We start from the raw sequence: 24,805 nt of genomic DNA on the forward strand, positions 1-24,805 counted from the left end.
CCTGGGCTTAGAGGCGGACCTACTTCCGGGGATATTATTAGACATGAAGATCGACTTGGAGGGAAGAGGGCGGCGCTACCGGAGACGCGCCCGAAGACAGACTTCTACGACAACGATTGCCGTCAGGACTCTGCCACTAATGAACACGAAATTATGAGCAAACTTGTGAGATTTGATATCGTTCATTGGTGTGGTGGGACGAATGTAGGGGAAGCTCCAAATGCCCATGATGGAGACAACGTTGTACTGTGTCTACGAGGTAGTGGCCGTGGCAGTCGACCCACCAGAGCAAAAGGAGTTGGTCGTTCCCGCGTTGGTCGCGGTCGCGCTCGTGGCCGACAAGACGCCGAACAGTCTTCACCATCTGGAGAACAGCCCGCGCCTCAAGATGGACTTGCGGATAATACTGTTACTGACGATGATCAGCCTGCCCCGCCAGACGACGCTCAAGTTGCCAATGGACGGATTACACCGTTCAACAATCCTACGAGCTACCCTTCACCTTTGGTTCTACATGGGCCAAATTCTCACCTTGACGCCGTGCCTCGCCGAGTTCCGAATCCGAATTTTTACCCAGCACCACCCGCCAGGCCTAATGACAACCTGGACGAAGTGCCTCATCGTGTGCCGAACCCCAGTTTTGATCCAGCGCCACCCGCCAGTACGAACCCGGATGTCTCGCCAGCACCGCCGGACTGGTCGCGCCCCTATGCTCCGGCGTTTTCGGTCAATATAACCCTGGATGTACCTGCGGCGCATGCTTACCCGAATTCTTTCAACCGGCGTCTTTCACCATACCCTTCCCACTTGAATTTCATTATACCGCCTAGTCCTGCGGGTCATGGATTTTAGAACCACCACTTTCCCTGGAACTATCTGCAGTCTATGGAACTGCCAGTGAATGACCTAGTAATGTGGCGAGCGTGGCAAAACTATGCGCCTACCGGGGTTCCTCCTACTTGGCTTGTTGAGCTCAACAAAGATCTCGCGCGAGGAGGCGCAAACCCGCTATGCCTGGGTTTAACGAGCGTGTGGGCTATTCGACGATGGATCCAGAGGAGCGAAGCGAATCAAGAACGGCCGGCTTCTCCGGATGCGCAAGAGGATTGCGGTGCTACTTCGGGTTAAAGAATCAGTTGCGGCACTTCAGCTGGGGGCGACTGGAGTCTCGACGGTCTGAGTGGCTCTGATGGGCAACGCAGTCGAAGCGTGGCCTCTTCGCAAGACGGAGCGGTGAAGCTTGTTGGCTTTAGAAGAAGAGGAGACCACGATATGGACGATGCACGTGAATAGGGACTAGGATGGTGATGTAAATGAGAGCGGTGCTGCAGAATCGACTCATGATACAGACTTTCACAGGCTTAGCAGATTCGCGGTTTTGAGGAATAATTGGACTTCGGGATGATAGCATTAAAAGCAGGTTCTCGATCGTTAGGGTTGCACTAGAAATACTTTCTTTTCCGGTGTACTACAGCATGCAGATAGATTTGATGGGGCGTTTCAGACGACTTCTTTACAAACAAGCCAGAGAAGGCTCTCAAATTACCCGCCTGAAAAGTCCTATAAGTCACATTGCTGATATTCTGATGTGGGTAGCCTTGGAGTGAATATGTGAATTCACGGCCCAGGGACGGTCAGATTGGGGAAGCATGTCGACGGCTGAAGTGGAGCCCCTGCTAAGACTCAAACAAGGCCGATCCTCACCACCACTACACCAAAACAAGAATTCATGTATCGTCTTTCCAGTCTGCGGGGGCTCAATCTGCATTACAAGCCATTTGCAACCACAATTCTATCCTGCAGGTACTCCACAGTCATGGCTGGTGACCAAGGTGCGACAGCCTCGGCTGGGCCGGCGGAGGTAAAGCCGAAGGAAACGCAATGAGAGAGGTCAAGATTCTGATGCTTCATGGTAAGATACCGTCTGTGAGAAAGCCGCCACTGTCAGCTTCCGTCACTTCTGTGGCTCTTTCTTGAGGATAGTCTCCGAGTGTCTTTCACACAATCTGAAACGGGTTGTGGACCTCATCGAGGCATGTCTTCGGGCACACGTCTCGCTCATTGGCTTCGATTCAATGGCGAAGAGACCTACTAACAAAAGCCTTTAGGATACACCCAATCCGGACCTCTCTTCCGCGCCAAAACCCGCGCCCTGGAAAAGCTCCTGGCCAAATCCCTCGCGCCTGCGAAGATCCAGCCAACACTCTTCTACCCCACAGCGCCGTCCCGCCTCAGCCCCAAGGACATCCCCGGGTACCAGCCCGGTGATGGCGGCGGCGCCGACTCGGAGATGGACGCGTGGGCGTGGTTCCGCAAGGACGAGGCCAGCGGCAACTACCGCCTGCTGAGGGAGGGCTTCGAGAGCCTCGCGCGGTGCATCAGGGACGAGGCCGGCGGGCACGTGGACGGCGTGGTGGGCTTCAGCCAGGGCGGGGCGGTGGCGGCCATGCTGGCCTCGGTGCTCGAGCACGTCGGCGAGGGCGGGGCCCAGAGGCAGCCGCCGCCGAGCGACGAGACGTACGACTGGAGCTGGGTGCCGGCGCTGCGCGAGGCCAACGGCGGCAGGGCGCTCCGCTTCGCCGTGGTCTACAGCGGCTTCTTCGCGCCGCCGGCGGCCCTGGCATGGCTATACGAGCCCAAGATCACGACGCCGACGTTGCAGTTCATCGGCAGTCTGGACACGGTCGTTGAGGAGGGCCGGAGCCGCGGGCTCGAGGCACGGTCTGAGAACCCCGTCATGGTGGTCCACCCGGGCGGGCACTATGTCCCCGTGAACAAGCAATTCGTGATGCCGCTGGTAGGGTTTGTGAAGCAGTATTGTGAGGATGGTGCGGAGGAGAGCTGACTATATGATGGCAAAGAGAGGTTGGGGCGTCTCTGATATGATGGATGTATAATTGCATGGATAGAGAACAGAGGCATTGGCTGTATCAGGGCGGCAGGAGTCGGGTTTGCGCTGTGGGAGAGCGCCTGGGATAGAGCCATACGGCACCGATTTCACCTACACGCCAAAGAGGACGAATCTAGACAGTGTGACGCTTGATGCGTCTAGAGTAGACCATGCACATACACAAACGCAGCCACCGGCTCTGGATTGCGCGCGCAACTGCCATTTCGCATTTCAGAGCATGCAGTACATCTTGTGGTACACAACGTCACAGCGGGCTTGATTGAACCTTGGTGACAAACGGCGGCATGCGGTCTCGTCCGGTCTGGCCTCTCGCAGTTTCTGAAGTCTTGCCTAGCAATTCGTGACACGGTGCTTGCGGCCGTTCAATCAGAGGATGCAAAAAGGGTTGTTCAAGTCAACATCCGGCCGCCTCGACAGGGGTCGATTTCCGCTCTCTAGATGCTCTATGATACAATCCAGCCCCCTTTCAAAATGGGCAATCGATCATCGCCTCGAGACTTCTTGCCATGCACTCATCTTCGTCCCTGGTCTGGGTCGTGTTCCTTAGTGCGCACCGCCGGACTTGGCCAGGGGGTTCCTGGGGTCGTTCTTGAACTCGTCGCCTGCGTGTATAATGTAAGCTATCGCGCCAAAAATGTGTTGTCCCTCGTCTTGCTGGAAGACATACTCTTCATTGAGGCGTTTTGTGCGGCGTTGATACCGTAAGCGATGACAAGACCTGTCTCCAGTCAGCTCCAAGCTCTTTATTTCGGTCCACGTGCAACTCCAGTCCGTCCCGGAGAAGGAGACTACGTGGTATTCGAGGAGGAGACGGAGTTCGAGATCGGCGTGCTCACGTACCGGCAGCAAAGAAGGGGGCCATCGGCTTGACTGTGACTTTGTTAGCATGCGCCCTGCCTCGAGTCGATGGGTTTGTAGCGCAATTGACTTACGGACAGGGGCCGGGAACTTCTTGAGGGGGGTAACTCCGAGCCAAGACATCTTGAATGAGTGATTGCTTCGACTTAGGGGAGAGACGGAGTCGAATTGGGTGGGTAGGCGGGTTTGGTTTACTCGATGCGATGTCGTCGTTGATACGCGAGTCTTTTTCCAGCTTGCTCCGATGCCCCGGTCGCAGCCGGGACGGTTGTGGCCTGAGGCAGCAACTCGAAGTACAAACTGCATTGCTGCCGGCGTTATGTCAGCAATCCTCCGTACTGGTGGTCTGGCCTCTCAGGCGGGTGGGGCCTACCCCGAAGCCCCTGCGGAGCCCTGACATCATTACCCCGGCTTCTGAAGGGAGCTCCCCTAGGGGGCTGCCCTTCCCTGAACTCCAGGCGCCTGTCCTCCATCCAGGTCTCTGCCTCCTCCTCCTTAGACGTATCACAAAATGCGGGGAGAGCTCTGAGGACACAAGACCCTTTGACAGCTCAGCTCCCGAATTGGAACACCACCACCACCACCACCTTCCTCCAAGTTGACTTGAGCGTCACCAAGACCACTTGACCGGGATTCCCCTCTGCATTTGCTGCATGGCACACTGATGAACGCACAGCTTCCCAGCTACTGACACTCTGACTACCACCAACCAGCACCTCTGTACTTGCCTCTCTGCGTCTGCTACGATTGGACCTCCCTCTGCTCCTCCAACTCCTATCCCCATCGCACGAGCCGATCCTCCTTGACCTGTGCCTACCACTGCATCTTTCTTGGTCTCTCGGCCTTTTGGACAGCCCAAGAGCATCAGTCCACCATCCTATCAGTGCTTGTTTCAGCTTTGACTCGAGTCTTGGAAACAGTCACGTTTATTTTCATCCTCAAACCCAATTGTTTTTGCAGCTATCCAGTATTCCTGTTCTTTGTTACGGCAAGCCTTCGTCATGCTTTCTCAACGGCTTGCACGCGCCGCCCTGGCGACAGCTACCCCGCGCCAAGCAGCTCGTATGTTCAGCGGTTCGTCAACCGTGGCGTCGCAGCGCACCCCTGCGATGGGAGATATCGATCCCGAGGACGGCAGCGTCGAGGCCTTCAATCGCAAACAGAAGGCATTCAGAGAGCAGTTGGTGGCAGCTCAGAAGGAGCGGGATGCTAGTGGGTTCCTTTCTTCCTCTTCCCCAGACACCGGCGATGCTCCTAAGGGCTTGGGTTCACTAAGCACTGCTTCTACCTCAGAACGAGCAGCAGAGATTGCCGAGAAGGAGCCACCCCGGAAGGCAGGCCCCCTGACCAACCTCATCTATGGCACAAAGGAGGGCCGCGAGCTTGACGCCCAGCTCGAGGCCAGCTTCAGCCAGGTCATCGCGCGGGGCAAGTATGTGCACAGCATCGTGTTCCACGAGGTGAAGCCCGACAAGGTGAACGAGTACGCTGAGCTGGTGGGCAACTGGTACCCCCGCATGGCCTCCCTGCCGGAGAATAAGGTTCATCTGGTTGGAAGCTGGCGGACAGAGGTGGGAGATGTTGACACCTTCGGTGCGTATCCGCTATTGTCTTACGTCGCACGCCAAAGGGAGCACCACAAACTAACAGGTTCATAGTCCATATCTGGGAGTACCAACGATACACGGGCTACCACACCTCTCTCCACAACATCTCATCCCATCCCGAGTTCCCTGAGTTCGACAAGAAGCTAAGGTCACTCATCACATCCAAGAAGACCTCAGTAATGCAAGAGTTCAGCTTCTGGCCCACCACGCCACCGCGAGAGCTCGGCGGTGTCTTCGAGCTCCGGTCCTACACACTCGGTCCCGGAAACCTGCTCGAGTGGGAGACCCACTGGCGGAGGGGCCTGAAGGCTCGGCGTGAGGTGATGGAGGGCGTGGGGGCTTGGTTCGTGCAGATCGGCGACCTTAACACGGTGCATCACCTCTGGCAGTTTGCCAACCTGGAAGAGCGGAAGATCCGTCGTGAAGATTCTTGGCGCATACCCGGCTGGGCGGATACGGTCCACAAGACGGTGCCCTTGATTCAGAACATGAAGTCGAGGATCCTGATCCCAATGCCCTGGTCGCCGGTGGCCTAATGCATTGCCATCTATCTGAGGGTGTCATATCTATGACTAGTCTGTTCTCCAACCACTATGAGCGATCAGGCATTGCCCACGATCAGGTTTACGAGTACAAGCCCAGCCATCAAGCGGCATTCCGTCCATAAAGTGGTATTGCATTGCCATTGGTACCACGGCCACTTTCCTGAGGTTCAATAGTGGCCTCTACTATACCAGCCGTTGTTGGGCGGTCTAAGTTCGAGGCAGCAATATGTTTATCCCAGAGGCTTTCTGGCAGCTTGAATTGCCACCAGGAAGCATGATGATGGACGAAGCTGGGCAGGGCGATGGATATAATGTATTGCAGTTGTATCCTGCTCGAGATTGCATTGGTATTTGCAGGTATGGTAGGAAACCCGTTCGCATAAGGATCGCTCAAGCTACATGTATTGTATTGTCGGGTCCTGCAGATGGGCGTCAGGAAAGGGGGTCTATTGGCAAAGTTTACTTCAGCAATAAAATTGAGACAGCTCTGTCACAGAAACGCTGTTTGTTCATTCACGTCAGAGGCTATTTGCATGCAACAATTTACATCGGGTATCACATTTTCAACCGCTCACTCCCTTCACTCTCACTCGTCGAGCTCCTCGCCCATGACGGTCGCCAGGTTTCCCCTGGCCATTGCGAGCGTCTTGGCCAGTGCTGATAGCTTCGTCCCGAGCGACATCAAGGCCGGATCGGCACTCTCGACACGCACCTTTTCCCGCACAAAGACCTGCGCCTCGACCTCGCCACTGCCTTCCTTATCACCGTCATTCTCCTTACTGGCACCCCTCTGTCCAGGAGCACCTGCCCCGCCGCCATTGTTGCCGTGTTTCTGCGGCTCCGGGGCCGCGCCCTCCGGGTACGTGTACATGAAGACCTGCTCGGCCTCGTCGTGCTCCAGGCGGCGGGTGGTGCCGATGGCCAGGGCGAACTTCATGCCCAGGTTCACGGGGGCGTCGGCGGGCTCCAGGGTCCTCAGCCACAGGACGAGCTGGCTCTCCTGGACGCCCCACTGTATGCTCAGGTTGGGCCCCGTCGGCGGGGAGAAGTGGGCCGGGGTGCAGGACTTGGACACCCAGGTCGCGTCGGACGCGGTCAGGGGCTGGGGCCCCTTGAGGAGGGAGGTGGCCTCGTTGAGGGACTGGCTCAGCAGGCGGAGCTGGGCGGCTATGAACGTGGCTGTGGGTCGGGTTGGTGAGGGGGGTGGCTCGGCGCCGCCTGCGGAGCCGGAAGAATATGTGTAGCTAAGGGTGAGGGTGAGGAGGTCGATGGAGTGGTTGAGAAGGGCATGGAGGGTCGTCAGAGGCGCGATCTGTATTGGGTGTTCGGCAGTTATGGTGTAGGTCTGGTGTGGGAGAGTCCGGAGTTTCAATGTGAGGATCTGCAAGTCGACGATACGTGTAAGTCTTTGGACTGCCGAGCACATTAAGAGGGGTGCCAGATCCGTACGCCTTTGACTATCCGTGTCCCGACCCGCGTGATGTGGCCCTTGACGATCTCGTTCCTATGGGTGCTGACGACGAGGGTGCTACCGGGGTCGACAGGGGCAAGCAGGGCGTAGCAGTCTTCGAGGCCGCTCTTGAGGTTCTGAAGGGTCTCATGCAGCTCGTTCAGGAGCCATTCTAGCTCTCGCCTCTGGGCGGCCGAAGTTGTCAGCGGTCTGGTCCCAGGAAGCTGTGGGAGAAGCACCCAGCCGTCACCAATTGGCTCAAACATTTTAACTATTTTGTGCCTTGGCTGAGTGCAACAGATCTGAGGACCAAAGGGGCTGTGGTGCACGAGCTTACTTGGGTCTGCTCGACAGCTGTTATAAGCTGCTCCGGACGCAGAGATGGCCAGATTTCAACAGACATATCGGAATATTGACACTGAACAGTTGCCTCGGGTGGGGTCAGGCAGCCATGATGGGAAGTCGTTGCAGGACGTGGTCGGTGCGTTGTTAAAGTGGCAGCCTGCGGAAGAAGAAAGACGGCCAGTCTACGTGTTGTCGTTGCGATAGTTTGAGTGCCCCAGACGGCCGGGGGTCCTCGAGCTTGTTCCTGCCGCGGTTGCTGTCGTCATGTCATCTACCCCTGTCGCTGTTGGCAGGCCACACCGTTCACGGTAGGCGGTGAACCAAGCCAGGCCCCAAGCACCGTTGCGGCTCTACTACAATTCGCAGGGATTCTAAGGGCCTGCCAGCTTCTTTGCTTGTGAATGTGCATAGAGCTACGGCCCGAGAAAAGATGGCCCAAGTATGAGATCTGTCCCTAACAGATCTCATTAATTTCCTGAAACGTGCGAGAATCTGTCTCGTAAAGATATTGGTACAACGTACATCAGTGAACTCACTCGTCGACCGGTTTGGGCCCCTGCTCATTTAGCGCTACTTGACCCGATGAAAGCAACCGCCTGGCGCCATGCCCCACTCAGTTTCCTTGAAGGCAGGCGCTCAGGTAGGAAGTGAACTTGCTCCTCTCGACACGATCTTGGAAGACGTTTGCTTTTTGTTTCACTTTCTTTCTTGGACTCTTGGAAAGACATCGAAACCCAAGCAAGCAACGTTTACGATCCGACAGTGCTATGCATCAGCCATGAAGGGGCGGCGCAACGTCACCAGAAGTTTTCAGCCATCATCTTACACTCCACACTGAGACTTCGCGCGTATGAGGCGTTTCTGTCTCTGCCTCTCTCATCCTTTACGGGTTGCCAAATACACATATTCAACAGCTTGATCCTCCGCAATGGATAAAGTGTCATCCAGCAAGCTGCCCAATGCGCCAGCGAAGCTTTCTTCCCTCCCCAAGAGTATGTGACAACCATCCTCTGCAGACCTTGCGCGGCCGCATAACCTGGGCAGAGTGGAGCGTTGTGACTGACGCCTCTCCCAGACTCAAAGATTCACAAGCGCCCTATGAACCGCGGCCGGGTCTTCAACCGGGGAGGAGCACCTCTCAGCCCCAAGCAGCCCATCATATACATCGCCACCAAGTCGCCCTTCATGGGCATCGTGAGCAAAATCCGGCACGCCCTCGACAGGGCGCCCTCCTCCCGGTCGACCAAGGGGCTTCCCCTCGCCGCGCGGATGGCGGCCCTCAACTCGCCGGCCCCCTCCTCCGACCGGGTCGAAGATGAGGTTTTGGTACGCGGCACCGGTCGGGCCATGGCCAAGGCGCTGCACGTCGCGGCATGGTTCGGCAAGCAGAATGAGTACGTGGTCAGTGTGCGGACCATGAGCCTCGAGACGGTCGATGATGTTGTCGTCGACGAGGATTGTGCGGACGACGAGGGCGGTTTTGCGGCGGAAGGGGAGTCCAGGACGAGGATGGTGAACTGCTTGGAAGTCGGCATCAGCCTTCGGTGAGGGAACGTCCCGGCTCTAGGCGTGGTGGAAGGCTCTTGGTACTCTCGCTCATGTCCTGGCGTTTCGTCTGCAAAGTGGTTCACATTGAATGGGGCATATTGCATTGGTTCAGCTTCTTGTCAGAAGATACCTGGGATGCTTTGTGGAATAGCACAACTGGAGATGACTCCGAGAACACGATTTTGCATGTGGAGGTTTGGATCAGGGAGTTCTCAACTCTAGCAGGTCGTAATGCATTGACTTCTGCACAAGACCTGCGGGTCCTCGGAAACGGCATCTGGAATTTATCTACCATCATCGAGATGTTGGGGGCAACGAGCTCTGCATTGGTCCCTCGTCCTTACAGGCTGCCTTCATGAATATTTAGGGTCCCATCGCATGCACCACAACGCTATCACAGGTAATTGAATACCGAGGTAATTATTTGCACCCTATGTCAAGTACACTGTTCTCACAGCTTCCTAGTCTATGCACATTGCACCGCTCAGAAGGTAATATCTGCTGTCCCTGCAGAGGAACTGATTCCTGTTACTGATGATATCTCACTCCCAACGCCACATGTCAACTAACAGCATTCATGTTTTAATCATAGCCCACGGCTGGTATACATGATTGTGTTCATATCTTCAACAACTGTGTTATCCCCAGACTCGCTAGGAATACTTGAACAAAATTGATAAAGTATATTTGTGACTATGTGTGTGACTGGGCCCCATTAACTGCTGGCATTCACTAAGGCTCTGGGCCCTATACCCCTCAGGCATAAAACCCCTTACTTAAAATTTCCACCAAACCTCTTCCTTACATATAAGGTAGCGCCATCTTGCTTTAAATTAATATATTAAGGATAGCTGCCTTATCTTTATATTTACTCTTATAATTATATCTTTAAACATTATTTATATTTAAATATTAAGGAAAAAGTTAAAGAGTTTTATAAAAAGTATCCTTTTTAATAAAATGTAATAAGCAGGTGTTAACAAGAAAGAAAAGAACACTATATCAATGGAATTCTAAAAGGAAGGAGCCACTTGGTTATGAGAGGGAAATTACTATCTCATGCAGTGCAATTGCGGCTTCCCCAGAAACTTTTCTGCCCGAGTTGTTGGGTCATGTGATGAAACTCAAAATCCATCAGGGGCGTCTAGCTCAAATGGTAGAGCGCGCGCTTAGCATTAATCTTCTCTTCTGGAAGAGAGTTTATCATGCGCGAGGTACACGGTTCGATCCCGTGGTCGTCCACTCTTTTGTTTTCTTACTTCTAAAATTTACACAAAAGATTTAAACAGATCCTTTTTATATATTATACTCTTCTTATGTTTTGTTAATCTATGGCGCTGCTAAAAATAGTTCTTGCTAGCTTTATTTATATAGTTATTATAAAGTTAATATTATTTTCTTAATTATAAGTTATATTATTATTTTCAACATTATTTTTTTTAATGCTGGGTATTTAAGCGTTTATTATTATATAAAGGGATTAAATATATGTTGCTTAAAAAGTATATATATATAAATTAAGAAAAAAACTACTTATATTTTATTAACTTTTACCTTATAACCTTTAACTTATATTATTAAGATAATTTATTAACCGTTAATATAATAAACTACTTTGCTATAAGACTAGTAATTTTTAATTGCTATTGGAAATAACCCAGCAGTATATAAGTGCCGTGCTGCCACAACCACTGTTAAGATAGAGCTGATATTAGGACGCTCTAAGTGAGGAGTAGTATGCATGTTATCAGCATACTCAGTCAACTTTATATAGAAGGGTGAGACTTACAATTGCCCTGAATAAAGCCGAAAACAAATTGAGGTACCCATTACAGGCTCCATGCGGTCCTCTGCGCCACATGGTCAGATTGAACCTGACACATTATCACAGCGTTTCACTTAATTTGCAGAAGTGGGACATGATTTCAGACCTTAGTGGTATGAAAGATTTGCTCCATGATCTCTTCTTTTACGTCGTAGTTGTCCCCTTCGGGCTTGCATTAAAGTCACGATGAATGGGCCATGATGAATCTATTTAAGTTGTCCCCCTTCATTTTGCTCAGACCATGGCCAGGGATTTCTGCTGTACGACGCCTTATTAACCAAAATGTTGTGTGCTTTATGGCGATGACTTCTATGTTTGAAAATACGAAGTGGCAGGGGAACTTTGCTTGAACCATAGTTTGTTTACAGTCAAGAACTGCCAGTTGTAAGCCATTCAAGTCAGGCTAGCTAGAAGTAACCACGATCCAGCTACTCTCGATCATCTGAATATTATAAAATTAGAACTGTCAGCAAATTGCGGAATTCTCAGTTGTCATTCCGAACGATTCCGAGGCATCCAGTACATCACATTGTTGCATTTCCATGGAGTAGCGTTCAACATCAGCCAGCTTACAACTCCGAAAAGATCGAATAGCTCGAGATCATACGTCGCTGCTCCCAGGAAGCTACTGCATCCTCCCACGGAACAACATCGGCGCCCTTATCCCTCAACTGTTGCTCGATATCTCTCTCGATCTCCACCGCAGACTTGGAGTCCGTATCGTAGGTTGAATGTGCTCCCTGCAAAATGGTCACCTTGAAACCAGCCTCCAGGGCCCCCTTGGACGTCGAGACAACACAGCATTCACTCTGTATGCCGAACGTGACCATCTCCGTGATGCCCTCGGCCTTCAGTTTATCGGCCAGGTCAGGGTTCGACTCGAAGGTGTTCTCTGGTGAGGATCAGTCGATGTTCACTCCCCGGGCATGTGAGTTTTCAATGCTCCAGTGAAATACTGACGGGTGGTCTTTGCAACAAGGCGCTCCTCCTGAACGCCATCCCGTGGCTCAAACACCAGCCTCCATGGCTCGGTGTCTCTCACGAGGGTGCCTTCATCTGGCTTCTCCTCATGCTGGACAAAGACGATGACCGAGGGCGACTGTTTGTGAGCTGTGCGATACTGGTCGACGATGTCTCGGGCGGCTGAGAGGATCTTCTCGCCGGCGGAGCGGATCCGTTCGGCGTGGGGGATCTGCGTCTTGGGGTCGTGCGCGAGCTCGCGTTGGATGTCAATGACGAAGAGGGCACTGCGCGGCATGGTGAAGATTCTTAGATCTTGGCGGACTTCAGTAGCACTCGTGATGATATTTCTTCAGAGAAGAACTGCAGAGGGGTGCTTGGGTTCCTGTCAACATTGCAGCCTGCGGAATGAGCTAGGGTTGCGGGGTTCACTAGACAACTGCAGTGCCTGGGTAATTAGGCCTGCTGCGCTTGCCCGGCCGGTCTGCCCGTGTTGGGGAGCTGTATTGCAATATTGCCCCTATGACCGTCAAAAGAACTTATCGACATCAAATTATGTGCCTCAAAGGTTTCTTCACACATAGAGACCAACCGCCTACCAAAACAATCTGTCAAATGAGTCCAATCAAATCCGAGCCTCAACATTAAGAGACTGGTCCGGCCGGTTGCAAACTGAGGCTGGTCCTCTCCAGATTCTGGCTCAACTGGCTCATTGTCCAAAATGAGAACCTCGACCTCTGGGAGCTGCGTCCAAAAGACACAGATGACATTGATGGCTGATCCTTCAACTTCCTCACCCTCTCGTCCATGGACTCTTTCACCTTCCGAAAGTTGAGCAGACTCAAGTCAGATGATCGAAGACTTGATGTCATCGTCATATGTCTGGCTGTCTCGGCCACCTGCATGCTAAGCCTCCGCGTTGATCGCGTGAGGTGGGTTGTGAGCTCTCGCGTTTGCGAGAACGTGGTGTGTAAGGCACGCTCAAGCTGTCCCATTGTTCCTGCGCGCGATCTTTGACGTAGATCCTTCAGCCACTGCGATTCCTCTTCTTCGAGTGTTCTGTACTGGACGAACGCATTCAAGAACCACCGGGCCAACGCGTCGTCGCGTAGTCCCAACAGCCTCTCTGCACCTCGTCGCAAGCGCCAAATCAGCTCTAGCTCAGTGGGAAACCATTTTGAGCCCTTTGAAGAGCCCGACTCATGAACAATCTGTGCACAGGTTATCATAAGCAGTTCAGTAGCATTGACACCGAGGCGAGAGTGGGTTTGCCACATCCAGGTGTCAGCTGCACTGGTGAGACTGGAGGCTCCCGGTTCATTTATCCAGATGTTCCAGAGACACGTGAATAAAAACATCCTGTGCACCGTTGCAATTCGTTCTTTGTCCGCTTTCTTCTCTGACGACACGACTTCCATCCACGGCCCGGAGACATATCTCAGCTGTTGGAGTTTCTGGTAGCACCACTGCAAACACTGTCGTATGCAGGGATTACCCATTTCCGGATATTTTAGTTCGAAAGGCCCAGGAACTCGATGTAGTGTTGTTCGCTCCAGAGCCGGTACATCGAATTCCCAGGAAGTGAACTCTTTTGGATCCTCTCTTGGCAACAGGTTCTCTGCGTACGGGTCACATAAGCGCCGAAGACTATGATAAAGTACCAGATCCAGACTTCGATTTTTCTGAGGCAGCTGCTTGGTGACTTGGTGGAAGCCGTTGTCACGTGGGATGAGTTGACGGGCTTTCCGAAGATGTCTTTTGACGGCTGACGTGTCAAACTTTCTGCTGTATGTCTCGGCGAGCGCCATCTCAATCAAGAGCTGGTAGAGCAGACATGAGCTGACTTCCTCCGAGAGCTGCTGTGCTTGATCTCTGAGATGATGCTGAATGATTTCGCAATGTCCCGGCGTAGACACGCATCGAGAGTAGTTGATAATTGCGTTGAGGAATGTCGCTTTGTCCTGAGGGCCATCTTCGTGAAGCTTCTTCAGTAGAAGCGCGTAAAGAGAAAAAGCATCCTCCTCATAACCCATTGCCTCAAGGTACTCAGCTGCAAGTTGAATATGATCCATGTCTTTGGCCGTATATGTGCTTACTGGCCGCTGGGAAGTGATTGCCCGGAATGACTTGCATAGCTCTTCAACTGAATCCCATCGTGACGGAAAGTCTGGTCTTTGATTTTCTTCCTTGAAATTCTCGAGCGAAGTCGAAGGCGCCTCTAGGTCTGGCTCACAAAAGAAACTTGAACGCCCGTTCAAGTCCCCTCGATCGGGTCGAAGCGGTAGCGCCGAGTTGGAAAGTTTCATTAGATTGCATTGTACTGAGTGGTTTCCCATGTACTTGGAGGCATGACAAGACGAAGAGCAGGTCTCGTCCGCCTCAGTGTCTTGAGTCGACTCGGCATGTGAAGACGTCCCGATGGTTGACCTAAAGTGAGGATCATGTCGGCCTCTTTTCGCTGGGGGTCGCGAGAGACTTGACGAGCCACTTGCGGAGCTCTGGAAACTTAGCATACTTCGGTGCCGTTTGCCATGTTCACAAGTCTCAAAAATGGCCGGAGACTCGTGTACAACGCTGCAAAACGGTTCCAATGCAGCGTCTGGAAGCTGTGTCGCAGGCCCTGCCGGATGGTTTGTCTCCTTCCGATATTTGGCGAAGCTCCATTTTTCGAACTGGTATGTGTATTGACGGCGACTAAGAATTTGTTAACTTACGTACTTGCAGTCCATTAAACCAATATTCATGTGGATAGATACAATATACTCACGTAGGTGCAAAGCCGTGTTTCTCTTTCATGAAAGTCATGAGATCATCAAGTGACATAGCATAGTACAGATCGCCAAGTTCTGCCTTGTGGGTGTCCCAATAAGCCTTCGGGATGCGTTGCGAACGACTAGGTGCATCGGTCACCCAGCGGTACTGCATGTGCTTGCCATCGGAGTACTCCGCGGCCATTTTCAGCAGGTAATGGAGGGAAATGGTATCAGGAGTCTATGATCTGCTTTTCGCAAGCACACAAGCCCTGAGGAAGGAAGACCAAGCTTCACCAGGAGTAGGCGTCCATCGAATTTGAAAGGTTGGCCGGAGCCTTATGCCAGGCAATGCATCCATATATGTCAGCGTTTTTGCACTTTGAAAATACAAGTCCCTATCTGGGAATAGCTCATCAGATACTGCAGTAACTCAGCCTCCATTGGTGGGCCAGGGCTGGGCGAGATGTGTGGCTAAGTGACACGCCATTGGAGATGAATGTGTAGAAAAGGGGACGCTAAGCCCCATACAGTGATTGTAATTCTGAGACCCATGCAGCTGTATTATGGGAGGGCGAGGCTGCATGATGCAAGCCTGCATGCTTTAGATCCTGCTGCAGCCTGGGTGAAACATCGCTTCATCACCAGGACAAGACCCTTGGAATCCCAATATGGCAATTGGTAATTTCTGTCCACGGTACGGCTGCTGTGAGTGGATGCGATCAACTTTGTTCCACCAGAATTAGCTTTGGAACTGGTATTGAGTTGACAGAGAGGCAACGTACCTGGATAATTGTATCTTTTCTGAATCGTGGCAATTACCAAATTTCCTTTTTAGGACCTCAGTCATCTGCTAGTACTGCCTGGCCTGGGTATTATGTTGTAGATATATATTAGCAGAGATTTGGATCTAAAGAGTATAAAGAAAGCGTTGAATACCTATGGATCAAGCCATGGCGCAGAATTCCTCAATGATTCCACTCGACATTGAGAGATAATCGCTTCAACCTCGTGGCCAAGACTACAGATTTTGGAGGGCAGCATATCAATCTCCTATAGACTTCATTCAACACATGTCTTCCTGAACTACTCTGCTTGCAGGTTCTCGCTTAACAAAATGGCTTCTTGCAACACTTCTTCCACCAGAGACTGAGCTCCTCATAGCCCACACAGGAGGCTGGTGCAGTGACAATTCCCAATTTTCCAAGGTATAGTTGCTCGTTTTGCTGTCTTTTACTGAGTTATTGCCGTATGGCTAAACCATGACACAGCTCTCAAGCTCTGGTACCAGAGCCAAGCATCAGACTCGACCATCTTGCCATGGAAAATTGGGCCAGAAGACCACATGTTCCAAGCCCTCCATACCAATGGCTCGATGGTTGGCAGAAACCCCGAGGGAAAGTCCATGGCAGATGGCTCAACGTTCCTCTTCATAATTAACTACTATGCAGATAGAGGATAGAGGATCGCGAGGAGGGGTTCGTGCACAGCCGTAGCAGGTAGACGGGGTACCTGGTGGATGCAGGAGGGGGGGCATCAACTCAATAGTTTCATCATCCAACCGTTAGGTAAACCTAAGCTCCTTTGAAATATAACAAACCTTACAAGATATTAATATGACCCTATGAAAGACGTCGCGGTCCAAGAACATCTACTTTAGCAGTTGTCTTACGGTTTTTGTCACTATACTGCCACGTGTGGTGCTCTGCGACAGGCTGATTCTCGTAGTTTGAGCTGAACAAGTTGATGCGAATCCACTTCTCCTCTGGGTTGCCAAAGGCTACCTTGAGACTGTCTTTCAAGTTGCTTTGCTTGCGTGATGTTGTTTGATCACGTCGTCTGGTTTTCCGTTTGGGAGTATTGGCAAGGTTGGATAAGACGGTCTCCTTTTGGTTCGGCTAGTTGCAAGCGGGGGATTTGAATGTGTTCAAATCTTGGAGACACTCAGGCTGAGGGTAGAGGTTGAGATCGTGCTTTGCGGACGGTAAGGTGGTTGGGATCGGACAATATCTCGACCTCGTCCGAAATAGCCGACGTTTTGAGGGCCCAAAGCCAATGCCTTACTTGCGGTTCTTTACACATCAGAAGCCATTGACGGATTTTGGGGACGAGAAGGGAACTTTGAGGACGAAAGTGGCATCTTAATGGACCACATGCGTCTGCTGCGCGTGAGAGATCAGCAAATCGACGGAGAGAATACACCCATTAGACTTCAAATTGTCCTGAAACTATAGCAAAGGATAGATTGCAAGTGCTTCACGGTCACAATCTGTGGAGATCACCTGTTGCCTTGAAGCTTGTAGGTCATACAATCGATGCCCAATGTTCTGGCCCGTGGCGGGTCTATCAAGCCAAGGGCGGCAGACCCCTGAGCTTCCCCAGACCCGCCCTGCGTTGGCGCCGAAGATCCCTGCCAACAACCTGACCTCATCCCACCTTCCGACTGTTTACTTTGGCGGGACACTAGCAGTCAACCAGCACAACGCGCCTGCAACCGACTGCAAATGACACAGAGAACCCCAGCGAAGCTTCAGTATATGGTTTCACAGCTGCGATCAACATTCCCAATCGGAACCACAGCATAATATCCGACACATAGACGCGAGAGAAATCATGTCCCACTCCCCCGCGCCGTCAAATTACGGCGACTGCGTGGCCTCCCTCCGCACATCCCTCAACCTCCTCGAGTCCTCAGTTGAGACGCTGGGGAACGGCGTCTCGGACTTTCCCAGGCTCGGATCGGTGCTCAAGACCGTTCGCGTACGTCGAAATTCCCACGTCACCCCCCACCCCGCCCCCTTCCCTGGAACCTCGAGACAACCTCAGCGAACCGACTGACACCCGTGCAAACAGCACTACGAACTGATCCCCCAGCCGACCCTCGCCGCCGCCGAGTCGTCCCTGCGCGACGAGATCGGCCCCTTCGTGACACACCTTCTCGACCGCGCCGACAGGCAGATCGACCGGCAGGCGCGCCGCATCGAGACGCTCAAGGCCCGCAGCGACCTCAACGCGGGGCGGCTCGGCAGGGGCGCCCCGTCGCCCCCGCTGCCGTCATCATCGAAGCCGAGAGCAACTTCGAAGGGCAGGGCAGCCGCCGGCGGGCGGAAGACCCTGGACGGCGGGGCCGGGCTCCGGGCGCGCGCCGTCCGGCAGCGCAAGGAGGCGCTCAAGTACAGCGTCGAGAGGCTGGAGCTCGAGGTCGCGCAGAAGGAGAGGGAGCTCAGGGTGCGGCTGCAGGAGGCGTGATGGGAGGGCCGCGCTGGGGTCTGATCTTTGCGACGAGGTACAAAGGTGGTGCTTGGGATTCTTCTCTATCCTGCGCTGTCTGGAGGTCTACGACAAGACTGGTGTGCCCACGGCTGCAGGAAAAGTCATACCATGGCCTCCGTTGCCGTCAGAAGCTGGTACGATTCTGAAAAGAGGGTTGGCGAGACGGAACGCCCTGTTCATTCACTGCGTACGATTACTGAGGAGACTGCGACGCATGTCCTCGTGGCATACGCGAGAAAACCTGTACAGGATATCTATCTATAAGCAGTGCGGGCACACGCCAGGGAACTAGGCACCTCGCAAACCTGGAGTCCAAGGTTGGACGTGGCCGGTTCATGTTGTCCGACGACCACGTTCCGGATTGTCTAGAAGGCACCCGACGGCAAGTCGTGGGTACATGTCGGGGGGAGCAGATCGGAACGGATCGTGTTTCTCAGGCAGGCATTAAGTTCTCAACACTGGATGCGATATTGTTTGCGGAAACGTCCGCAAACGCAAATCGGATCGCGAGGGATCTAGGCACTTCGTTAGGGAGAGGGACAACCCCATCATTACATGCCGCCCATACATTCGGGGAGTCAAAGGGCAGCCAAGGTGCAAATCACAGAGACACATGTTCACAATCGAGTTAGACGCACCCTCTTTCGTTCAGTATTCTCTCATTGCCACTAGCTCCGGCTGGTTGCGCCTCGATTTTAACATCTTCAGCCTGTAATCCCGAGCGTATTCAACAACCCCGTCCTGTTTTGCAAATGCAAGCTGCTCCATAGCCATGAAAATCATAAACCCATGTCTTTATGAGGGGGTGTGTACAGCGTTCGGAGAATGGTATAGGAAGAAAACCCAGAAGAGTTCAATAGAAAAGAAAATAGTAGTTGGGATAAATGGATGGGCGCATCCACATACAACACAGTGTACACAAAATGCGATATAAAGAAAAAAGGTTTGGTAGAAAGAGAATCTGTGCGGTGGTCGCATTTCGTGGTGTTGCCCAACGAGAGACTGTAAGAGGATGAGATAAACAAGAAGGGTAAAACAAATTCATAATGTCCTCGCCCGGCCCGGAAACGAGGTCTGCCTGATGGTTTCTCAAATTTCCGCCCACACAATGCGGCGGGATGATCAAGGTTTGTCGTGCCTTCTGCACGGCCCCTGGACGGTGCTTCTGTTGCATCTCGTCTCCATCAATCATCGCCCCTCAGCAAGTCTCGACGGCGCATGGTCCGTGAGAAGCATGCACTGTCCACCCCTCCGCACAGGCGACCCACGAATCCGCCAGTCTCTTGGGTATACGCTTAAGTTGATAATACAAGTCATAATGAGGCGACCAGCAGGTGGCCCGGCCTCCAATCTTCGGAGGCGGCCATTTCCTCGGTGGCTTTAGTCGTGCCTCTCACATCCCCACAAGCTATGCTTGAATTGCTCTTCCGTGGTTGCTCTGGTGTCTAAAGCAGGATCAGGTAATTGCTGGGTGCAATACCGGTGTCACCATTATCCTTTCGTGCTTGCCACCACCGACCGCTGACGTCGCTAACTTCCAGGATCTCGTGCTTGGAGAAAGAAATCTCGTTGGCATCGTCTGGGTTCGCCTCGTAGCTGTAGATGGCCTTGGCTCGGTACGGGTACTCGGTTGGAGGGACTATCTCCCCCTCATTGTTCGTAGCACCGGGCGCCTTCATTTGCGAGTTACCGAAACCATTCGCTGCAGCGCTATTACGAGCGCCGGGCACGGTGGAGATGCCGGCGACAGGCGAAGGGTTCTCGAAGCCGTTGAGCTGGGCAGAGGTGTACATCTGCGGCGGCTGCACAGAAGTCGACGTCTCGGGGCGGCCACCGCCATACCCGTTCATTGTCTGTCGGTTCATCATGTGAGACTCCTTGGTCAACGCAAAGGAATCTAGGTAGGCCCGCGGAACAGCCGAAGGTGCGGAGCCGAAATAGAAGATCCACACAATCTGTCGTGGCTTGGTCAGCACGATTCCTGGAGCAGAGAGGAAGTGTAAGCGACGTACGGTCACCATGGACAGCAGGATGAATCCCGCAGAGGCAGCTTCTTTGGCTCCATTGGCTGAATAGACGAGACTGTTCACAGAGGACGTGGTAAGGACCAGCCCGCATGCTAGGTAGCCGACCACGGCGACATGGTAGGTCTGGGTGGTGTCGGATGCGACCACAACGAAGACCCCGCCTACTGTGAAAAAGTAGTAGACGACGGTCCACCACGTGTAGGTGGGGAAGCTATCTCTGGTCTGGATTTGGGCGATGATAGATGCGATGAAAGCAATGACCCATGCGAGCTAAGTAACTGTCAGCAAAACGGTCCATCTAAAATTGACCGTTGGGGGCGAAGGATGGCTTGCAGGATGCTCAAGCGGGACGGGCTGGGCTGGGCTGGGCTGGGCTGTGAGGGGGGCCGAACGGGGACCCGTTGGGTGCTTACCGCTGAGATGGAGATGGTAGCAAGAGCGAATGGATCGCCAATGATGTTGCCGACGTCGATGCCTCGTCGTCTATTTTGTCTGTTGTATTCCATTTTGCGCAGCGATGGTGAATGGAGTGAGCCGTAATTCGGCATGTGGAACGATTGCTCGGATGGCTAGGTAGGTCGACGGTGCAACAAACTACCTTGGGACAGATAGTTCGGCTTGCAGATATTTGCAACGGCTCGATTGTTGCCTCAAAGAAACATTGGCGCAGGGTTCAATTAATTGATGGCGATGCACGGTCCGTGTGGTCTGGGTATTGGTGTTGGCAGGTCCCAAACACGGCTCGTGTTGGCAAATGCGGCGAGTAGAGCCGCGGGCTGTTGGTGGAAACCGCGACGAGATTTGACCAGATCGGGATGAGGCAATCTCGTTGCTGTGAGGGCGATGACACCGTAGAAGGAAAGCGACAGATTGTGCCGGAGGCCGTGTCGGAGAAGAAGACGTATTAGGAGGTTCCTGATGAGCCGTGCGATGTGATTTCCTTTGTCAGGTTGGAATGGGCGGCAAGTCCCGAAACAGATATCGCCGTCCACGAGTGAATCGCGTAGTCCAGAAAGCGGAGCGTCTCAGCGTCTCCCGCCCGAACGTAAATGCCACCTCTTTCGAGTTGTGTCGGATGATGGAATTGATTCCTGATGTATCCTCGTTTCGGCAATCGGATGTAAGTCGGCCAAGTCTCTCGCAGTGCCGGACAGCGCAGATACCTCGTAACCGGTGGATGGACGCACGCAGACGAGAGTCGGGGAAGATGTCGTAAGATGGGATCGATTGATCGACAGGAGTCGGATAGGCGAGGGTCCTGGGTGCGAGGAGGAGACGAGGAGTCGAAGAGAAGAATCGAATTGGATCGTGAGTCAGGGCAAGGGATAAAAGAGAGGAGGGAATTGAAAGACCGGGTAGTCAGTCTATGTGCGTGTGTATGTGTAAAAGCACAGCAGGTCAGGTTGCCTTGTGCAGGGCCTGGGCGGATAGATGAAGTCGGGGAAGGGGAAAGGGAGAGGAGGATGCTGTGGTCTAGCCAAGCAAAGAAGGGGAAATGGTGGTGGGCGTGAGATTGGATTGGATTGCAGAGAGTGCGACAGGGAAAGGCAGGCGAGAAGGAGCGGCTTGACCTCGTTGCAGGGGTAGGCAGAGAAAGAGAGTCAATGGGGTGGCCCCACTGCAGGCACTGCAGGCACTGTGCTTGTTGTGTGCGTGTGTGCGCGTGTGCGTCTTCCTGGCATCGCCTCAAAGGTTCCTGGCAGGGAGATCCAGACGTTTTGCAGGGGAAGGACTCGAAGGAGGGTCCTAGCTCAACCAGATTTGGTCGTGCTGACTACGGACACCGGCCCAGGTACTCATTACTGAGTGCTGGATTTGTAGGCAGTTGCGGCAGCGGCAACGGCAGAAGAGAGAGCACAGCGGCACATGTCGACGGCCCAACCCCTCCTTCTTCCTCCCCCGGCTGCAGCTGATGGCACCAGATTCGTCCTGGTGCTGAAAATCGAGCTACCCATCATGCATTGTGGGTAGCATAGCCACCTCAGACTGCGCCTGTTTGAATGCGCTCGTGGTGGTGTGCGGCTGTCACCTCCCCATCTGGATTCTATCCTACCCTGTTCCTACCTTTCAGCTGCCTATTGTTACCACCCGGGCTCACGCCACCGTTCGAGTCGTCCGCCCGTCCTGAATGGATCTAATGGGACCTAAAAGCAGGCTCAATTTTAGACCCCATAGCACCCTTGGAATGTCGATGCATCGTCCACATGCAGTCACATTCTGTCCCACAGACACCTCAAGCGAGCATCCAACGAGAAAGACTAACTTGTCAGGCAGAGTCCACGAGGCTCGGTAGGTTGCTGCCGAAGAAGCAAGGTCGAGTCAAGTCTCAGAAGTGAACGGCCTCGGAAGGGCGTTTGAGAACAGACCAGGATCAAGTCGTTTCCGGAAGAGGACAATTGATCAGAGTCTAGACGTGGTGATAGGCTGGTAACGACTCCAGATCGTCGCGGGTTAGAGGTGCTAGCAAGGCTAGCAAGGCCGTGGACAGCTAGTCCTGGGCTTCCCAGCAAGATCTCTACATAATTCTCCGACAGTGTGGGCTCTCGCCGGTGACACCTGGCGCGCAACTTGTCAAATCCATTTGACTGCTGCAATTTTAAAGCCCAATCCCTTGTCGTTCCTCGTGGTTCGGCTGCGACCATGCAGGGGTTGAAGCAACTGTCGTCGAGTTTCAGACGGCCTCTGCAAGCAGGGCAAGCTACTGTGCCCTGCCCTGCCCTGCCCTGTGTCAAGGCTCTCAACTTTGAAGAATATTCTGGCCAACCGAGCGCTGAGCTCTTCGGGGGTTACAACGCCCCAGACCGTTGGCTTTTCCATTTGGGTGTCCGGCTAGAAGTCGGGAGCCAGTGCTGCATGCTCCTGCATACGTGCTCCGTTACGGTGCATAAGGGTATCGGATGACCAAACTCGACCTCGACGATCACCTCGCCGCACCCTGCCAACGGAACGGTCTGCGGCGGTGTGACAGGAGGACCTGTGTTCGCCAACCGACCGACAGGAAACGCAGGACGGAGCTGCATTCTCACGTATTCAACCGACTCCGGATGCGCGGCTCTGGGCTCTCATCACCAAAAGCGTCGCAGGGGTCCGAGGCGGGGACAGAGCGGACACACGAGCCAGCTAATTGATCCAGTTCAGAGCCAAGCCTGAAACTTACCGTTATCGCAGCTTGCCGGTCGATCACACACCAAACCCGTATTCAGCGTCCATCGCATGCGGTGCGAATCACCTTGGAAAAAGTCCGGGCTAGGAGAAGTCAGACACAGTGACACAATCACCGGCCAGCCGGTCTAAACTACAGACGAACCTGTCAGGGCAGTGTGCTTTAGGTGTCCCGTGGTGGAGGAGCCCACAGACCAGCGAAAGCGGTTATTGCGGCCTCAGCGCTTCTCTAGCGCATTTGGCGTCCCACTCCAATCCGTCCAACTCGACTCTGCTGCCCAGTGAATTTTGACGCGTTGGTCCTGATGGGTCCTGGAATCACTCTTATCCACGAAACGTCCCCCACCGCAGCGCTCTCGCCCGTTTGATCGTCATGGCCGCCAACTCTAAAATTCTGGCAGCTGTGCGTCCATCGCGTCGATGCCGCCGTAAGAGGAAGAAGTCTTGCTCACGAGCTGCGAACATCAAAAGGGATCGGCGCCTGAAACCCAGCAAGCCCCAACTTGGCGGTTCATGATCTCCGAGGTCCCGGATCTCCCATCTACCAAGTAACTCTTGTCACGCAGATACCTACCGACCACGCGAATGTAGCGCCTAGGTGGCAAAACCTGGGGCAATCGGACCCAACGGTACTGAGACATGTGCACACGAACCACCTTGTACGACCTCTGAGATCAGGTTAGGCGTCCTCGACCTCTATGGTGCTACATCTGTCCAGAAGTAAGCGCGCACTGTATCCGCGCGCGCAGATTGAGCTCGACCGGGCCACCCACTCTGGGTTCCTGAATTTAGGGCTGCCCACACGCTGCATCTGCTCCGCCAACAAGCGGGTCGCCGGCGTCGATCAGGGCCCGTAGCGCGCCAGCGTCGTGGGTACGGGGCCCTTGAGAGGGACACCTTTGGCTACCAGTAGTGGCCTCATAATACCGGCAACCTTATTGATGGCCTCGGCCGTTCGCTGGTGGCGTGTCATCTTCATATTCGCTGGCTTGGTGGCACCGTACTTCATTTGACGACATGTCTGTTTCGGGAGGCATTTAGGTCCCCAGAATCCGATGTCGTTAGCTCCATCTCTATTGAAATAACCGGCAAATCGTGACATTTGCCCGTTCTTGGTAAAGACCGCCCACTACTGCACGCATGAACTTGGTCTGCTCCTAATAATAATATTACAATTTACGCCGTTCGACTGTTTACAGCCCAGCACTTTGACATGCCGCTCTTGGCCCATATCGATTGGGGACCTAGCACGTCCATGTGCTTCGACCCGCGGCCATCGTCCAATCTATCCCGACTAGCTGGCCCTCCCGATCAGCCGGCTCAAGACGATCTTGCGCCGTCTACATCGCAGTAAAACAAGTGGCTTGCCGCAAAGCACGTCTGTTCGCGGTGTGCATCCGAACGCTCCGTAGCCACGATAGCAACACTTCCAGCCGCCCCCGTGATTTTCTGGTGGAACGCCTGCCTTGGCCCACACGTGCCCACCTGCGCGAGGGGACTGCCGAGGCTTGTCGATGACATTGACGACGAACGGTCAAGCGGGG

At 53.6% G+C, this 24,805-nt stretch overlaps 11 protein-coding genes and 1 non-coding gene across 12 annotated transcripts; 6 read left to right on the top strand and 6 right to left on the bottom strand.

Moving 5' to 3' along the window:
• Nucleotides 1–229: 229 nt before the first annotated feature.
• On the top strand, nucleotides 230–736 carry INS49_001858 (uncharacterized protein; the record flags this gene model as incomplete). The annotated part of the gene is made up of 1 exon (XM_043162679.1): nucleotides 230–736. The coding sequence occupies one exon, from the start codon at nucleotides 230–232 to the stop codon at nucleotides 734–736; it is 507 nt and encodes a 168-aa protein (XP_043031185.1).
• Nucleotides 737–1,881: 1,145 nt separating this feature from the next.
• INS49_001859 (uncharacterized protein) lies at nucleotides 1,882–2,845 on the top strand (the record flags this gene model as incomplete). Its single annotated transcript, XM_043162680.1, has 2 exons — nucleotides 1,882–1,912; nucleotides 2,109–2,845. 2 exons carry the CDS (start codon nucleotides 1,882–1,884, stop codon nucleotides 2,843–2,845), a joined length of 768 nt encoding a protein of 255 aa, XP_043031186.1.
• A 609-nt stretch (nucleotides 2,846–3,454) lies between these two features.
• On the bottom strand, nucleotides 3,455–3,892 carry INS49_001860 (uncharacterized protein; the record flags this gene model as incomplete). Its single annotated transcript, XM_043162681.1, has 4 exons — nucleotides 3,455–3,513; nucleotides 3,579–3,629; nucleotides 3,752–3,781; nucleotides 3,844–3,892. The coding sequence occupies 4 exons, from the start codon at nucleotides 3,890–3,892 to the stop codon at nucleotides 3,455–3,457; spliced, it is 189 nt and encodes a 62-aa protein (XP_043031187.1).
• Nucleotides 3,893–4,833: 941 nt separating this feature from the next.
• On the top strand, nucleotides 4,834–5,912 carry INS49_001861 (uncharacterized protein; the record flags this gene model as incomplete). Its single annotated transcript, XM_043162682.1, has 2 exons — nucleotides 4,834–5,362; nucleotides 5,428–5,912. 2 exons carry the CDS (start codon nucleotides 4,834–4,836, stop codon nucleotides 5,910–5,912), a joined length of 1,014 nt encoding a protein of 337 aa, XP_043031188.1.
• A 595-nt stretch (nucleotides 5,913–6,507) lies between these two features.
• On the bottom strand, nucleotides 6,508–7,774 carry INS49_001862 (uncharacterized protein; the record flags this gene model as incomplete). Its single annotated transcript, XM_043162683.1, has 3 exons — nucleotides 6,508–7,302; nucleotides 7,371–7,556; nucleotides 7,709–7,774. The coding sequence occupies 3 exons, from the start codon at nucleotides 7,772–7,774 to the stop codon at nucleotides 6,508–6,510; spliced, it is 1,047 nt and encodes a 348-aa protein (XP_043031189.1).
• An 870-nt stretch (nucleotides 7,775–8,644) lies between these two features.
• On the top strand, nucleotides 8,645–9,264 carry INS49_001863 (uncharacterized protein; the record flags this gene model as incomplete). The annotated part of the gene is made up of 2 exons (XM_043162684.1): nucleotides 8,645–8,708; nucleotides 8,792–9,264. The coding sequence occupies 2 exons, from the start codon at nucleotides 8,645–8,647 to the stop codon at nucleotides 9,262–9,264; spliced, it is 537 nt and encodes a 178-aa protein (XP_043031190.1).
• A 1,138-nt stretch (nucleotides 9,265–10,402) lies between these two features.
• On the top strand, nucleotides 10,403–10,506 carry INS49_001864. Its single transcript has one exon. It is a non-coding gene; the product is annotated as a tRNA-Ala (tRNA).
• Nucleotides 10,507–11,658: 1,152 nt separating this feature from the next.
• On the bottom strand, nucleotides 11,659–12,347 carry INS49_001865 (uncharacterized protein; the record flags this gene model as incomplete). Its single annotated transcript, XM_043162685.1, has 2 exons — nucleotides 11,659–11,981; nucleotides 12,050–12,347. 2 exons carry the CDS (start codon nucleotides 12,345–12,347, stop codon nucleotides 11,659–11,661), a joined length of 621 nt encoding a protein of 206 aa, XP_043031191.1.
• A 346-nt stretch (nucleotides 12,348–12,693) lies between these two features.
• On the bottom strand, nucleotides 12,694–14,121 carry INS49_001866 (uncharacterized protein; the record flags this gene model as incomplete). The annotated part of the gene is made up of 1 exon (XM_043162686.1): nucleotides 12,694–14,121. One exon carries the CDS (start codon nucleotides 14,119–14,121, stop codon nucleotides 12,694–12,696), a length of 1,428 nt encoding a protein of 475 aa, XP_043031192.1.
• A 638-nt stretch (nucleotides 14,122–14,759) lies between these two features.
• Nucleotides 14,760–15,004, bottom strand: INS49_001867 (uncharacterized protein; the record flags this gene model as incomplete). The annotated part of the gene is made up of 2 exons (XM_043162687.1): nucleotides 14,760–14,766; nucleotides 14,817–15,004. The coding sequence occupies 2 exons, from the start codon at nucleotides 15,002–15,004 to the stop codon at nucleotides 14,760–14,762; spliced, it is 195 nt and encodes a 64-aa protein (XP_043031193.1).
• Nucleotides 15,005–17,412: 2,408 nt separating this feature from the next.
• INS49_001868 (uncharacterized protein) lies at nucleotides 17,413–18,048 on the top strand (the record flags this gene model as incomplete). Its single annotated transcript, XM_043162688.1, has 2 exons — nucleotides 17,413–17,559; nucleotides 17,653–18,048. 2 exons carry the CDS (start codon nucleotides 17,413–17,415, stop codon nucleotides 18,046–18,048), a joined length of 543 nt encoding a protein of 180 aa, XP_043031194.1.
• Nucleotides 18,049–19,517: 1,469 nt separating this feature from the next.
• Nucleotides 19,518–20,605, bottom strand: INS49_001869 (uncharacterized protein; the record flags this gene model as incomplete). The annotated part of the gene is made up of 3 exons (XM_043162689.1): nucleotides 19,518–20,027; nucleotides 20,085–20,369; nucleotides 20,513–20,605. 3 exons carry the CDS (start codon nucleotides 20,603–20,605, stop codon nucleotides 19,518–19,520), a joined length of 888 nt encoding a protein of 295 aa, XP_043031195.1.
• Nucleotides 20,606–24,805: the final 4,200 nt, after the last annotated feature.

The sequence above is a fragment of the Diaporthe citri genome, assembly GCF_014595645.1.
Source record: "Diaporthe citri strain NFHF-8-4 chromosome Unknown scaffold_1, whole genome shotgun sequence".
NCBI classification, from domain to species: Eukaryota; Fungi; Ascomycota; class Sordariomycetes; order Diaporthales; family Diaporthaceae; genus Diaporthe; species Diaporthe citri.